Genomic DNA, 16,243 nt, shown 5'->3' with positions numbered 1-16,243 from the left:
CTCTCCAAAGTGTAAAAAAAAAACAAGCATCTGGCAACAAAATACCATTAGTGCATTAACAGTGTCAGAAAGTACAGTCACACTTGTACAGCCAGGGAATCTATAAAATAGGGACTTTGCACAATGCCATGGTATGATTGGGGACGGTTGCAACATCTCCAAACGCAAAGCTCCAATCTCAAGCTGCATCATTGTGAAAAGACTGTTCTAATGGACCTTCCAGTGAAAGGTTTCAGACAGTCATTGGTAGACACAAGAGGTCAACTACTCTTGCCATAGATGGAAGAAGAGGTCAACCTATATTGTTTTACATGCTTCAGATGCTAGAAAGTAAGAGCAACAGAGAACTAAGCCACCTGCCCTTCAGTCAGAATGGGGCAAGAAAGCTTAAACAGTCATATCAGTCCCTCAATGTAGCCAAATTGGTATTAACAATAATGGTTAGCAATATATGATTGGAACCTGCCATACACCTTAAAACAGCTACCCTGTACTCCAACACAGCACAAATAGATCATGACAGGGTTTAGGGTTTACTGTGGTCAGTTACAAGGGCTCAAAAATAGTTATTTCCCTCTGTTGGCATAATTCTTTCCAGAGTTCAGAGTAGCTAAAAGACTAGCCACTGATGGTACAGCAGAGAACAAGCAGTAATCCAAAGTCAGAGTAATCCAAGACAGAGAATGCAGGATGAGACAAAGGATAGAGAAACTATTTCCTCTAGTGAGGGAATCCCAAATGTGTGTATTAATAGAACCATTCAGTATAAATTAAAAGACACCATTTTGACACTATAAAAGGTCGCTGCTCAGATCGCATCTGGGGTACTGTACCCAGTTTTGGTCCCCCCCACATGGTGGGTGATATGGTGGCCTTGGAAAAGGTCCAGAGGAGAGCTACAAGAATGATTCCTAGCTTAAAGAAGCTCAGCTACAGGCTCAAGAAACTTGGTCTATTTACTTTAGAGCAGTGTACTTAGTGGTGACCTGATAGAGGTCTATAAAATAATTAAAGGGGTGGATAGTGTCCCTATTGATAGATTATTCCAGTTTCACAAATTGGGAAGGAGCAGGGACACGAGTTTAAACAATTTAAGAGTAGGAATAGACTGGATGTTAGATGGTTCTTCTTTCCCCTCCCCCCCCCCAAGAGAGTAGCGAGCCTCTGGAATACATTGCCGGCTGGTGTGGTGGGTGCTGACTCTCCCTATGCCTTCAAGAGGGAGTTGGACCGCTTCTTCACTGGAACACAGATCGCATCATATTGAAGATAAGTGTCTTTATAGATAACACTTGGTCCACGTGACCTCCTGGACTGGTTTCGATTGCCTAAAGGAGTCGGAGAGGAATTTTCCAGAGTATTTTTTCCCTTATTGGCCCTGGGGTTTTTTTGCCTCTCCCAGGAGGCTGCGGGGGAAGAAATGTTTAGTCATGATGCTCCGACCATCATGATATGGAGCAAGCTTGATGGACCAGCTAGTCTTTTCCTGCCCATAAATTTTATATGGGCAATTAGGGATGGGCAATAAATGCCGGCCTCGCAGCGACGCCCACATCCCATGAACGAATAAAAAAAAATGTTTGTATGTTAAAATCTTGAAATTCCCCTACCCAATATCATTCTGTGAGCACCATCACCAGAAAGATCACAGCAGTTGAAGGCAGCAGCCCACCACCACTTTCTCAGAGTGACTAAGGACATGCAATAAATGCAGCTATGTCAGCACCACCCATATTCTGAGAAATATATAGATTTTTAAAGTCAGTATTACATAGAAATTATAATATGGAAACAGACCATTTCACCCAACTAGTCCATGTTGGTATTTATCCTGCACATCAGCAATAGTCCTAATCCCATGTGCCTACCTGATTCCCATATACCTTTATCTGCCTTTCCTTCAATCACTTATCTAACCCATTATTAAATGTTGATACCCCAGAATAGGTTCAGATGGGTGAAGGAAAATGGTATTGACTTAGTAAATGCAGTCTGAAACACAAAAAGCTGAATGCATATCCTGTGTGATTCAAAGAGTTATATAAAAAAAAAAGGATAGTACAGGAAATATATAAATAAAAAGACAGCTTGTCCCCATCAATTGCACTATTCTTTGATATCTGGTTGAAAGTAAGCATGTCACTTTTGAAGACGGCTTTGGAGGATCTATGCCCAAAACATTAACTTGCCTTTTCTCTGCATATGTTGATGGACCCATTGTGTATTTCCAACAATTTTTATTTCTAAATTCAGCATTGTGTTCTGTTGCTGGTAAAACTTTACAGGACAGATTCATTATGAAGGAGAGTACAGCCAAAAAAATATCATCAATCCTCCTTGTGCAAAATGGAGGTAGTTTTGTAGCAGTTATTGACATTCTGGTTTATAGTGGTATGCATTGACACAATTCAAGGCAACTACACTTTTTTTTTTAAAAACTTACTTGCGCCCCCATGAACTACTTTGACTGTGCTGCCGGAAGCAGCAGTTAGGCTTGCAGTATCTATTTATTTTATTTATAGACCCAATGCAAGTTTTAAAAAAATATATATTTACTACTACTACTGACTTGGAAACTCACCAAAAGTTTTAGAGTCACAGTTTCTAGAAGCCTCCACTCATTACCACAGATGAGACTTTGTGGTGCTGTTCTATGTTTGAAATAAGACAGGATACAGAAGCAGAGTAATGAGAGCTTTACTCTGCATTTGACCCCTGCTGTACCTGACCGGGGAGTGCCAGATACCAAAACTTGAATAATTAATTTTATTTCCTGAGTACTGCCATTCTTCACCAAAACAAGCATTCATCCCCAAAAATACTTATAAAATAACAGGAAAATATATATTTTTTAAAAATCACCTCAGCCTTTTCATTTTTGGTTTAAAGTTTGAATCCAGCCCAAGACAAAAAGGTGAAAGACATGATAGCTGTAGAGGTTCCTAGGTGAAACACATTTGACTGTTCACAATCAAATAGATGGACATGCACCACATAAAATTGCCCATGTTAACAATAATCGAATAATTTCTCAGCAGGATGCAGTTACTAGAAATGGTAGAACAGAAATCAAATAACCAAACTGAAGGAGTTTATGCTCAGTCAAAAAGCGCAGAACTTCAATACTCTGGGGTGGTGGGGTGGTGGGGTGGTGGGGTGGGGGGGCATTAGGTTAGACACTGATCTTTCACTTCTCATGACCTGGTCCACACCCAGCCCATACTAATGGAATGAAAATCTGAATCTGCTCTGCCTGCAAGCCCTTAGGGTCCAAGGGAGCATGGAGAACTCAGGTCACACTGGTGCATAAGGGCGCTGTTCTCAGATTGGAGCTGAGTAAAGGGCGTTTTAATCTATCTGTCTGTGCTGTAGATGTCCTGGGAGTACTCACTCCGAGTACTGGGCGGGAAGAGTTCCCAGCACCAACATCCCTCGTCTTGGAAAAGAAAATTCCAGGATAATTTTTTAAAAATACAATTTCTTACAGGAGATAATTCAGCAACGTGCTCTACTTATTGTAATGAATTTAATCAGTTCTCAGCTATCTTTTTACAAACATCCCGGTCAAGCGATAGGTTACTGTTTTGATTTTGTCTAGGATGAACACCTCTCCTGTTGCCGTACGACAGTTCACTGTCACAAGTTAAATATCCCATTCAAATGGTTTGTGCATCCAATCAATTTGACATTCAGGTTTGTAAAATGTCCTATTCCTACTAAGGCATTCAGTATGCAAACAAAATACAGCTATTAGTGTCAGGTAACATGCAATTTCATGCAGCAGTTCCCACCCCCCAACTTGGTTGAATGGTTCTGGAGTCAAAAGAGCCGGTGGGGGGGAATGCTATGCATGCACACACACTTTCTTGTCCCCAAAAGCTTCTTTCCCACCAGTTTCCATACAGCAGTAGTCACTGTAGAGGAAAAACAAAATGCACAGGAGTAAAAGCTGGCTACAGGGCAGTTGGAGCAATTGTACAGTTGCTTTTTAACAAGTAACTCAAGGATTCAGCAGAGGAGCCCATGCACACCTTTAATGCTCAAGATTCCAAACTGGTCTGGCCCATTTGCAATGTTGTCTTGAGCTCTAACTTTAGAACGATCAAATTAAGTAACTCCAAAGTTTACCTTGTATTTTAACATTCCAAACAAAATAGAAATCTCTCATCAAACTGCCTCCTTGGGAAAACCATGTGTAATTCATGGTGAAGCACTTGGAGGCATTTCAGCAAAGTAATCTTACATGCTAACCTAAAAAAACTAAACGAAAGCTGACCAACAGGGTCAAAAAAGCTGAGACCGCCCTCAAATTGCTGCCAATTAAATATCCCTAATTCTAAGCCTGTGGCAGCAAATAGTTTCACCACCATTGTAACTTAAACTGTAGGTGTACCCAATATTATCTTCATTTGTATCAGAGGAAATTAAGTATGTGAAAGCCTGGAGGGGGGGATATCCAAAAGTTGAAGGGACAAAGTTGGTGGTGCATTTCTAGCGTGTTGCAGGGAAAGCTGAATTTTTGCACTAAAATTATGCACATTGATTAATTCTAAGCACTTTTATACTTCACAATAAAATGAAAAACAAAGTAACATTTGGACAGGCCACTTTGTCCTCAAAAAGTTACCTCAAAAGTCAGTCTCTCCACAACCCCTTGTCCCAGTTGAGAGGTACTCTATCCCCTGCAAGCCTACTTCACAAAGACCCCATCCAACGTCCCACCCTTTCACTGGGACGCTATCTCCTCTTCCAATCGTTTCAGTTCACACTTTCCTCCTTCTTCCCACCCCATCCACACTTCAGTTCAACTTGGCAGTCTCCCCCCGCCGCCCGCCTTTTCACACAGCACAATTCAAATTGGTACTCTTCTTACTCTCCCATGTTCAAGCTGGCATTTTTCTCTCTCGTTCCCCTCCATTTCCCTGTTCATGCTGCGAGTCATCGCCTCCCACCTCTGATTAATTCTGGCCCTCTTCCTGTCACATTCCTTCTAAACGCTGGCATGTTTTCCTCTCCCACTCTTCCCTTATTTCCATCCATTCCCTCTTCCCTTGATGCCAGCTATTCACTCATTACCTCAGTGTTGCTTCTACTGAATTCTTGATGCTGATGGGAGAGATTCCAGCTGTTGCACACCATAGACAGGATATTCCCTTTTTGCAATATTCCCACCTACAGTATGCAGCAGCGGCACAGAAGGGCACAATCCATGACGATTTTTTTTTTAAATCAACAAATGCTGTGCCCTGAAAACCCTGACAGTCGGAGTGTACAGGTAATGTTCTATATAAATACAGGCAGTTTGTGTGGAAGCAAGCAATATTGATGAGTTTTTTTTAAATTTCCCCTTAGCAAAAATCATGGTGAGCTGCCACATGAATTATCTTTAATTTACAAAAGGCCACATACAGGCAGCTTTCAGGAAAGTCAGTGGCACATTAAACAAGGTGTAATGTTTGCATTTAATTGTCTGTAAAATTTAGCATCATGACTGTGGCAAACAAATAGTTGGGACAAATGATTTATTACTCAGATACCTGCATTTTCACTGCCAACACAATCGACACAGTAAATCATACTTACACAGTAAATATAGAAATTTGCAATATGTCACACCATGCCAAAACTGTGCCCTATAATTTCCTTTTGGAGGTAATTTTAATTCTCACCCATCTCAGAGAAAGGAGATAATGGTCTTGGATTTAATGATAGCCATTAGAATTAAATTGAATGGTACCAATTTCAGACCAGTCCATAACAGAGCAGAACATGCAGCATAGACTGTCCTGCAGTTAAGGCAGGAAATCATCTCCTAGAGCTTCAGGTGTATGTGAAGAAAGTATGTGAAGAATACAAATACCAGCTCACATAGTGCAAAGATTCTTTAAGTTTTGGAGGTGAGACTTGGCACACAAGAATCACATTTCAGAAGACTGAATTAATCCTGAAGACAGTGCTTATGCACAGGTGTTTATGCAGCTGCTTTAAAATTGGTGATTGTACAATTTTTAAAAACTGTTGAGATAATATTAAAGGATGGTTCCATAGACCTACACATAGAACTTGCAACATTGAACTCCAGATATATTTGACTTACGTAATGTACATGATTAGAAAACTGCACTTGGAACAGAACAGTGGAGTGTGTGGTAGTAGAGTCGTAGCACACAGCAAGTTCCCAATCTCATCTACACCACCCAGATGGGGGCATCAGATACATGTCAGGAAGTTTTCCCACAAGAATCATTGGGCCCTAAAAAATAATTGTTTTAATAGGTTCAGTTTTCAACTGGATGAAGAATGCCCTACGTGCCAAACACCCTGCGCCTTTGCTCACCCCCTTCGAAAAACACACCAGCAAGGGGCAATTCTAGTCCTCACAACCTCTATCTGCGAAGCAAAGAGAGCAAACCATAATAATGCATTTAACATATTGTGATGGAAACAGAAATGGTGACAAATTTGTCCTTTGCAAAGGGCAGTTTACCAGCAAGAACATATTGACAGACTACCAGGGCAAAATGCAGGACAGATACACACAAGGGCCATATTAGAGGCACCAGCGAGTAAATGTATTCCCCAAGGGAAGTGCAATTCGACAGAAGTAGAAATTTTTGTACTTTTGAGGGCCAAAATAGGGACTGCCCTCCTTGACTAAGTTACAAAACAGTAAACAGATACTCAGTCGGAGTAAACAGATAGCTGTGCAGTTGGACAGATGGAGATGATCGAGAAGCATCTCCTAGATACAGATAGCTTTGTGTTCCATGACTACGGAGATGTTAGAAAACCTATCGTAAAATGCAATTTAGCATTAGAGTCATTGTCACAAGGTGGGACATCATTGAATTAGCCCTGAAAGAAACAAAGATGATGAACCTCAATAGTTGTGCTTCAAGACAAAGGATATCCTTATAATCCAGGGTCATGGTCTTCAGATCTCTGATTACCTTGCTACCAATACGTGCAGGGACCAATAAGAGCTCCATGAGAAATCATATTAATTTATCAGATTCTGTTTGCAATAATTTGCTAAGCGATTAAGAAGCGTCTTCCTGAAAATGGGGATCGATTCCAATTCTATTGTCCAAGAGTTAAGTCATTTGGTAACTTGCTGCCTTTTTACTTCAATATATTATTTTTTATTTCTGTAAGTAAATTTGACTAAGCCTAGTCTGTATGCAGTGGTCTAATAGCATTTTTACCACAATCCAGGGTTAATATTCAATGTTGGGAATGGGAAATGGCAATCCTCTCACGACAGAAGGGCATAGCGTTCAGTGCATAACAACCAAGGGCTTCTAAAGAAACCTAGTCCAGATATGAACATGAGAAAGGCATTGGAAAGTTCCAACTGCATAATATTTTATCCCCTTCTGGGTGTGGTGGAGAAGTGGGTGGCCGAGGGCCAATTGTGGCTAACAGTGCATACTATTGCATATATGCTGCTCCCGGCATAGCACCAGAGCCATGCTTGGCACTGCCACCTCTCGTTCTTCTCCCCCACTTCCATAGTCGTCCTCCTCCTGAGAGAGAGAGCGAGAGCGAGAGAGCGAAGATTTGATTACACGCTTGCTACCAAAAAGGCAAGGAATGTCCATAGCCAGCAGGCTTGCATTGGCCTTACATCCAGTGACAGGAAGGAGCATCCCAACAGTCAGCAATAACTTGCAGTTATATGGCTCCTTTAATGTAGTCAAATGTCCCAAGCGCGTCACGGGAGCATAATCAGACAAAATTGGACACCAAGCCAAAGAAGGAGACATTAGGACAGATGACCAAAATCTTGGTGAAAGAGGTAGGTTTTAAGGAGCATCATTAAAAGAGAGGTGGGGAGGCAGAGCGCTTTAGGGGAGGAATTCCAGAACATAGGGCCTAGATGCTGATGGTGGGGTGAAGTAAGTGAAGGATGCACAAGAGGCCAGAGTTGGAGGAACACAGGACTGGAGGAGGTTGCAGAGATAGGGAGGGGCGAGGCCATGGTATGCAAGCCGTTATTGTAAGGGGGTTGGAGTAAAGAGGTCTTACTGCAATTATATAGAGCTCTGGTGAGACTACACTTGGAGTACAGTGTACAGTTTTGGTCTCCTTATCTAAGGAAGGATATACTTGCCTTAGAGGGGGTGCAACGAAGGTTCACTAAATTGATACCTGGGACAAAAGGGTTGTCCTATGAGGAGAGATTGAGTAGAATGGGCCTATAGTCTCTGGAGTTTAGAAGAATGAGAGGTGATCTTATTGAAGCATATAAAATTCTTAGAGGGCCTGACAGGGTAGATGCTGAGAGGCTGTTTCCCTGGCTGGAGAGTCTAGAACTTGGGACAATGACCTCTAGATGAGGGGTTGGCCATTTAGGACCGAGATAAGGAAAAATTTCTTCACTGAGGGTTGTGAATCTTTGTAATTCTCTACCCCAGAGGGCTGTGGATGCTCAGTCGTTGAGTATATTCAACAGTGAGATCGATGGATATTTGGACACTAAGGGAATCAGGGGATATGGGGATAGGATGGGAAGGTGGAGTTGTGGTAGAAGATCAGTTATGATCTTATTGAATGGCAGAGCAGGCTCGAGGAGCCGCGTGGCCTACTCCTGCTCCTATTTATGATATTCTTATGGAGGGATTTGTACACAAGATTAAAAATTCTAAAATCGAGGCATTTCTGGACCAGGAGCCAACGTAGGTCAGCGAGCACAGGGGTGATGGTTGAACAGGACTTGCTGCGAGTTAGGATAAGGGCAGCAGAGTTTTGGATGAGCTCAAGTTTACGAAGGGTGGAAAATGGGAGGCCGGCCAGGAGAGCATTGGAATAGTCGAGTTTGGAGGTAACAAAAGCATGGATAAGGGTTTCAGCAGGAAATGGGCTGAAGCAGGGGCGGAGACAGGCAATATTACAGAGGTGGAAGGCAGCAGTCTTTTTGATGGAGAGGGTATGCGATCGGAAACTCGGCTCAGGGTCAAAAAGAACGCCGAGGATGTGAACAATCTGGTTCAGACTGATAGTGGCCAGGGAGGAGGACGGAATCTGTGGCTAGTGAACGGAGTTGGTGGCGGGGACCGAGGAAAATAATTTTTGGTCTTCCCAGTGTTTAATTAGAGGAAATTTCAGCTCATCCAGGACTGGATGTCGGACAAGCGTTTTAACAACACAGAGGCAATGGAGAGGTAGAGAGAGGTGTTGGTGGTGGTGTGGTACAGCATACATGTGGAACCTGACATCGTGTTTTTGTATTATGTTGCCAAGGGGCAACATGTAGATGAGAAATAAGAGTTGGCCAAGAATAGATCCTTGGGGTACTCCAGAGGTAACAGTGGACAGGTGGGAAGGTAAGCCATGCTCGAGATTCTCTGGCTCCAACAGGATAGATAAGAGTGGAACCAGGCGAGGGCAGTCCCACTCAGCTGGACAACGGAGGAGAGGCGTTGGTGGAGGACGGTGTGGTCATCCATCAAAGGTTGCAGTTATGTTGAGAAGGATGAGGAGGAATAATGCACCATGGTCAGAGTCAAGTAGAATGTCATTTGTAACTTTGATTAGGGCCGTTTTGATGCTGTGGCAGAGGATGAAACCCGATTCAAATATGGAGTTGCAGGAAAGATGGGCACGGATTTGGGAGGCGACAACACATTCATGGAGTGGAGAGGAAAAGGAGGTTGGAGATGAGGCGGTAGATTGCAAGGACAGAGGGATCAAGGGTGGGTTATCTTCTTTTTTCCCCACCCTTAATGTAGACAAGCCATTATGGGAGATGTGCCAATCTCAACAAGCAAGCATTTTGACTTCACTTGGAGCTAAGAAGTTATTAAAGTTGCATTTCACTCAACCTCCTCAATTCACTACTAAACCAGACTTGCAATCAATGAGATCCTATATCACACCTAAACATAATTTTGTATTATACCACCCAAACCTTCTGGTACCCAGGAAGCCAATCCCATCAACTCATCCCTGCCCAACCCAAACAACATCTTTAACCCCATAAACACGTAGCATTACTCAAATGGACTGAACTGTGTAAGAGCAGTAATGCATTTATCTGCAAATGTTATACAACCTTTACTGTACTACATCCCAGGAAAATAAGCAAACTTTGTACAATTAAACAAAAATATTTTAAAATCCGTTAAAAATTCTAATTCTCCGTATCCTGAATTAGTGCAGGTGGGGTCACTGCAGCAGGAAATTTACAGTAACCCGATAATATCCTGTAACATGGAATAAAATAAAACCAAATATTATTTCGGTTTCAAATCACAGATTACAATAACACTTCAGTTTAAAATCATGATTCAATTTCAGGAGCCCTCCAGACATCTCATCGACACGGACAGCGGCGTTGAACACACTCGGGGAACCCACCACACCAGACATAAATAAAGCAACACTGTGGAGGTTGGCCATCGATAAACTAAAAGTATAAAGTCACCATCCACTGCCTCACAACGCGGGTCATCCTGTATGCATTGGGGGGGGGGGGGGGTGATCACTATCTTATTTTACAGATCAAAGCCTGAATTTAAACCTTGGCTGCGATCCCCCAGGTATAATGGAAAACGACCTTGCATAGGACGAAAAGCTGGAGCTTTGGCCGGCCAGGTGAGCGGCGGACACGGGTGGACTCGGGGCTGTGCTGGTTGTTCGGTGCCAGTCGGTGATCTCTACACAACCGCCCGAGCAGCAAATACAACCCGGCGCCCCTCTGAATGGAAAACACCGCGAAAAGCCCAATCCGACACTTTAAACAAGCCCACGACGATTTAATTCAATTTTTTTTTTAAAAAAAGACAAATAAATGAGCTCAGAAAATAATTGTGCCACAAATTCCAACAGAACAAAATTAAAATGTAGCCCTGAGAAGGCACCGGTAAAGTTCAGCAAGGGCATATCGTAACCGAACAAAGCAGAATCGGTCAGATAACCATACCATTTACCTCAGACTCTTAACCCAGATATAAACATCTCCACAGGATCAGCTTTATGAAAAGACTGCCCTCCCTTTCCCCCGTCTCTCACCGGATAGTTTTCCGCCGCTGTCTCCTTGCCTCCTTCTCCGCTGTAAAATGAAGTAAGAATTGGATTTCTCCGTCACCCACAGCTTGAGAGCGTTTTTCAGCAGCACTTCTTCAGGCTTCAGCCACATAATGAAAACCTCACGCGGACATTAGAAATTTATGTAAACAGTTTTCCCCCCCTCCCTTCCTCGATCAAATGTGAACTGCGGCGATTGAGTGGTTTGTCCTGCTATTGTTTCTATTGACCCAGCACTCTTTCTCTCCACCTGTACCAAACCTCACCGTGCACCTTCCTTGGACTCGCACTCAATGCTAATATTTCACCTCCAATTTCCGGATTTCACTTGGTTTCGAGTCTTCCGGTTCTAACGGAGGAAGTCCCACCCCAAATTTGCAACCATTGCGAACTCTTGGGTACTTATTTTCGGTGCTTAGTGAACTGGTAATTTATTCCAATGAAAAAATGAAAATTAAATAATGTACACTTGTGAATTAACACATTACAGCCACAGGGTGAGTCGTAAAAGGTTGTGTTTGGTGCTACAATTCCAGGATTCTTGTTTATAAAAGGAAACAATATAAAATATACTGGATTTTATTTTATGGTATATCAGGAAAATGTTCCTGTGACCCTTCTTGTCATGTGATGAGATATGCCTGAGGTCTTATCTTTACATCATAAGCTATTGTGTTACCTTGTCGTGTTATGTTATGTAAAACATCCTACTGTCTTTAGAAAACTGTAGTAATAGGTTCCAAGCCTTGTAACCAAGCCCAGACAGCACAAAATGTGTAACTTCATTTCTACAGTTTTCTGAACTGCTGAATTATGTTGCAGCCTTGTGTTTTCAAATTAATTGCTATTCTACAATATACTGATGATAATAAGTTCTAAGAATCCTTTCAGAGTGCCATCATAATTTAAGCATTACCAATGAGATCCCCCTGTGTAATTTATGTGTACTATGTATATTGATTTTCACCAGTCCTTTGATTGTCAGTTTGACTCAGTTGATAGCACTATGGATTCTGTGTCAGAAGTTGTGAATTCAAACCCCACTCCATGACTTCAGTACATAATCCAGGCTGACATTCATAGGCAGTATTAAGAGAATGCTGCATCATTAGAGGTGCCATCCTTCTGATGAGATGTTAAACCAAACTCCATCCACCGGTTCAAATGGACATTAGAGTTCCTACAAAAGAGAAGGCTAGCTAAAATTAAAGTGCTTTGAATTGGAAATAATTTCGTGACATGGATGAGAAACTGGGAGGTAGGAGGCAGAGCGGTGATAAAAGGGACATCGGAATGGTTGTCTGTGACAAGTGATGCCCCCTAGAGGTTAGCTTTGTGTCCCCAGCTTTTTACGAGGGGAGTAAATGCAAAGTTGCAGATGATACTGAGCAAGCCATTTCTGGTGTGCAGGACATGAGATATAAATAATACCCGTGTGACAAGAGTGTTCAGGGTTCCTAGGTGGTGGAAAGTAAACATAAAAAGGACACAGTAATGTTAAGATAATCATATTTTAGCCATCTCTTAATCATTTTTGTTTTGGGTTCTTTTTTCCCTGCTGGCACTTCGATCCTCTCAAGCTTTTGTGGCAATTGTACATAATTTATTGTTGGCTCCCAATCATTACTTATATCAAGGGGTTTCTAATGGGAATTTCTGTATTGACATGTTAGGAAGAAGAGGAGGACCAACAAAGGGATGTCAGGCAGTTCAGAATGTAGAAAAGGTGCTCTGTGCCCACCCACAGTACCTGCACTGCCACAAATGCAGACAGAAATGAACATGCCTCACTGAGACATACAATTAGTTCATACAGAGGCTCCTATTCCCAAAGGAAGCTGGGACAGCAGATCCGATGGCACCAATGATATATGTAAATACCTGACTAACCGTGATATTGGATCTTTCCTCAGAAGCTCCCCAATCCCAGTATATCAAGGTAAAATTAGTGAACATTTAGCAATGCAAGGGTTAGTCAGAGAGAGACAGCATGAAGTGTTAAAGGCAAGTCATGTTTGATTAATCGTTTTTTGAAGAAGTGGCGGACTGGATAGATAAAGAGAATGCAATCGAAGAGGTGTATGTGGATTTTTTGAAAGCATTCAACAAAGAATAAGGAAATGTAGCAACATGGATAGAAAGTTATTGACCGACAGGAAACAAAAGGTTAGGGTTAATAGGTATTGCTCGGATTGGAGAAGTTTTGGAAGTGGTGTAGCCGGGTTCAATGCTGAGTCCGGTTTTGATCTTGGTATATAAATATGATTTGGAATTGGGCATAGAGAGCCTAATATCAAAATTTGCTGATACCACAAAAGTGATGGGATGGCAAACATAAGAAGAACAATAAAAAAAACTTCAGAAGGACATAGGTTAGCAAATCTCAAGATAAATGACAGATGCAATTTAATCATAGAAATTTATGACACAGAAGGAGGCCATTCGGCTCATCGTGTCTGTGCCAGCCGAAAAAGAGCTATCCAGGCTAATCCCACTTTCCAGCTCTTGGTCCGTAGCCTTGTAGGTTACCGCACCTCAAGTGCACATCCAAGTACCCTTTAAATGTGATGAGGGTTTCTGCCTTCACCACCCTTTCAGGTAGTGAGTTCCAGACCCCCACCACCCTCTGGGTGAAAAAAATTCTCCTTAACTCCCCTCTAATCCTTTTACCAATCACTTTAAATCTATGCCCCCTGGTTATTGGCCTCTCTGCTAAGGGAAATTGGTCCTTCCAACCACTCTATCAAGGCCTGAGATAAATTTTATACATCTCAATTAAATCTCCCCTCAGCCTCCTCTGTGCCAAAGAAAACAATCCCAGCCTATCCAATCTTTCCTCATAGCTAAAATTCTCCAGTCCTGGCAACATTCTCGTAAATCTCCTTTGTACCCTCTCTAGTGCAATCACATCTTTCCTGTAATGTGGTGACCAGAACTGTATGCAGTACTCTAGCTGTGGCCTAACTAGTGTTTTATACAGTTCTAGCATAACCTCCCTGCTGTTATATTCTATTGTAAACAATTTTACAACACCAAGTTATAGTCCAGCAATTTTATTTTAAATTCACAAGCTTTCGGAGATTTTCTCCTTCCTCAGGCAAATGTTTCAAGGGCTCCTTGAAGCCTACGCATTTATACATATAGAACAATACATGGTGTTTACAGACTGCCCCTGCAACTGCCCGTTGCCAAGGCAATCACCGTGTTCAGACAGAGAGGTGTCACCTGCAGAACCCCCGAATACACATTCAACAAAAAAACAAACAGGGAAAAAAAACAGAGAAAAAAAACACAGAGAGAGGCAGAAACATCCGGAAGGCAGAGAGAGCCAGCAAATGACCCATTATATTAAAAACAGATAACATTTGTTCGCTGGTGGGGTAACGTGTAGCGTGACATGAACCCAAGATCCCGGTTGAGGCCGTCCTCATGGGTGCGGAACTTGGCTATCAATTTCTGCTCGACGATTTTGCGTTGTCGTGTGTCTCGAAGGCCGCCTTGGAGTACGCTTACCCGAAGGTCGGTGGATGAATGTCCATGACTGCTGAAGTGTTCCCCGACTGGGAGGGAACCCTCCTGTTTGGCGATTGTTGCGCGGTGTCCGTTCATCCGTTGTCGCAGCGTCTGCATGGTCTCGCCAATGTACCATGCTCTGGGGCATCCTTTCCTGCAACGTATGAGGTAGACAACGTTGGCCGAGTCACAGGAGTATGAACCATGCACCTGGTGGGTGGTGTCCTCTCGTGTGATGGTGGTATCTGTGTCGATGATCTGGCATGTCTTGCAGAGGTTACCGTGGCAGGGTTGTGTGGCGTCGTGGACGCTGTTCTCTTGAAAGCTAGGTAATTTGCTGCGAACGATGGTCTGTTTGAGGTTGGGTGGCTGTTTAAAGGCGAGTAGTGGAGGTGTGGGGATGGCCATAGCGAGGTGTTTGTCCTCATTGATGACATGTTGAAGGCTGCGGAGAACATGGCGTAGTTTCTCCGCTCCGGGGAAGTACTGGACGACAAAGGGTACTCTGTTGGTTGCGTCCCGTGTTAGTCTCCTGAGGAGGTCTATGCGATTTTTTGCTGTGGCCCGTCGGAACTGTCGATCGATGAGTCGAGCGTCATATCCCGTTCTTACTAGGGCGTCTTTCAGCGTCTGTAGGTGTCCATCGCGTTCCTCCTCGTCTGAGCAGACCCTGTGTATTCGCAGGGCCTGTCCATAGGGGATGGCCTCTTTGACGTGGTTAGGGTGGAAGCTGGAAAAGTGGAGCATCGTGAGGTTGTCCGTGGGCTTGCGGTAGAGTGAGGTGCTGAGGTGCCCGTCTTTGATGGAGATTCGTGTGTCCAAGAAAGAAACTGATTCTGAGGAGTAGTCCATGGTGAGCTTGATGGTGGGATGGAACTTGTTGATGTTATCGTGTAGTCTCTTTAGTGATTCCTTGCCGTGGGTCCATAGAAAGAAAATGTCGTCGATGTATCTGGTGTATAGTGTTGGTTGGAGGTCTTGTGCAGTGAAGAAGTCCTGCTCGAACTTGTGCATGAAAATGTTGGCGTATTGGGGTGCGAATTTGGTCCCCATGGCTGTTCCGTGTGTTTGGGTAAAGAACTGGTTATCGAAGGTGAAGACATTGTGATCCAGGATGAAGCGGATGAGTTGTAGGATGGCTTCCGGAGATTGGCTGTTGTTGGTGTTGAGTATTGATGCTGTCGCAGCGATGCTGTCATCGTGGGGGATACTGGTGTATAGTGCCGAGACGTCCATCGTGGTGAGAAGTGTTCCTGGTTCAACTTATATTCTATGCCTCGGCTAATAAAGGAAAGTATCCCGTATGCCGCCTTAACCACCTTATCTACCTGTCCTGCTACCTTCAGGGATCTATGGAAATGCACTCCAAGGTCCCTCTGTTCCTCTACACTTCTCAGTAACCTACCATTTATTGTGTACTCCCTTGCCTTGTTTGCCCTCCCCAAATGCATTACCTCACACTTCTCCAGACTGAATACCATTTGCCACTTTCCTGCCCACCTGACCAGTCCATTGACAGCTTCCTGCAGACTAAAGCTTCCTTCCTCACTATCAACCACATGGCCAATTTTTGTATCATCTGCAAACATCTTAATCTTGCCCCCTATATTTAAGTCTAATTCATTGATATACGCCACAAAAAGCAAGTGACCTACTACTGAGCCTTGCGGAACCCCACTGGAAACAGCTTTCCAGTCACAAA

At 43.1% G+C, this 16,243-nt stretch overlaps 1 protein-coding gene across 6 annotated transcripts in view; it reads right to left on the bottom strand.

Annotated features, from left to right (window-relative positions):
- The window catches only part of LOC137322960 (TBC1 domain family member 8), a 110,090-nt gene extending 98,765 nt beyond the window's left edge, over window positions 1–11,325 (bottom strand). For 4 of the 6 annotated variants that reach the window (XR_010963261.1, XM_067986224.1, XM_067986225.1 and 1 more), the window contains exon 1: window positions 11,014–11,325. Coding sequence is in view for 4 of the 6 variants with exons in the window: in XM_067986224.1 (XP_067842325.1) it covers window positions 11,014–11,140 (127 nt within the window). In the remaining 2 variants the exon portion in view is untranslated. Of the gene's footprint in view, window positions 1–6,097; window positions 6,193–11,013 lie in introns of those variants that run through there. The other 2 variants (XM_067986222.1, XM_067986223.1) reach the window with 2 other exon arrangements.
- Window positions 11,326–16,243: the final 4,918 nt, after the last annotated feature.

Source organism: Heptranchias perlo, chromosome 6, assembly GCF_035084215.1.
Source record: "Heptranchias perlo isolate sHepPer1 chromosome 6, sHepPer1.hap1, whole genome shotgun sequence".
Lineage (NCBI taxonomy): Eukaryota > Metazoa > Chordata > Chondrichthyes > Hexanchiformes > Hexanchidae > Heptranchias > Heptranchias perlo.
The sequence above is the reverse complement of the archived record's forward strand: the minus strand, read 5'-3'. Positions and strand labels throughout refer to the sequence as shown.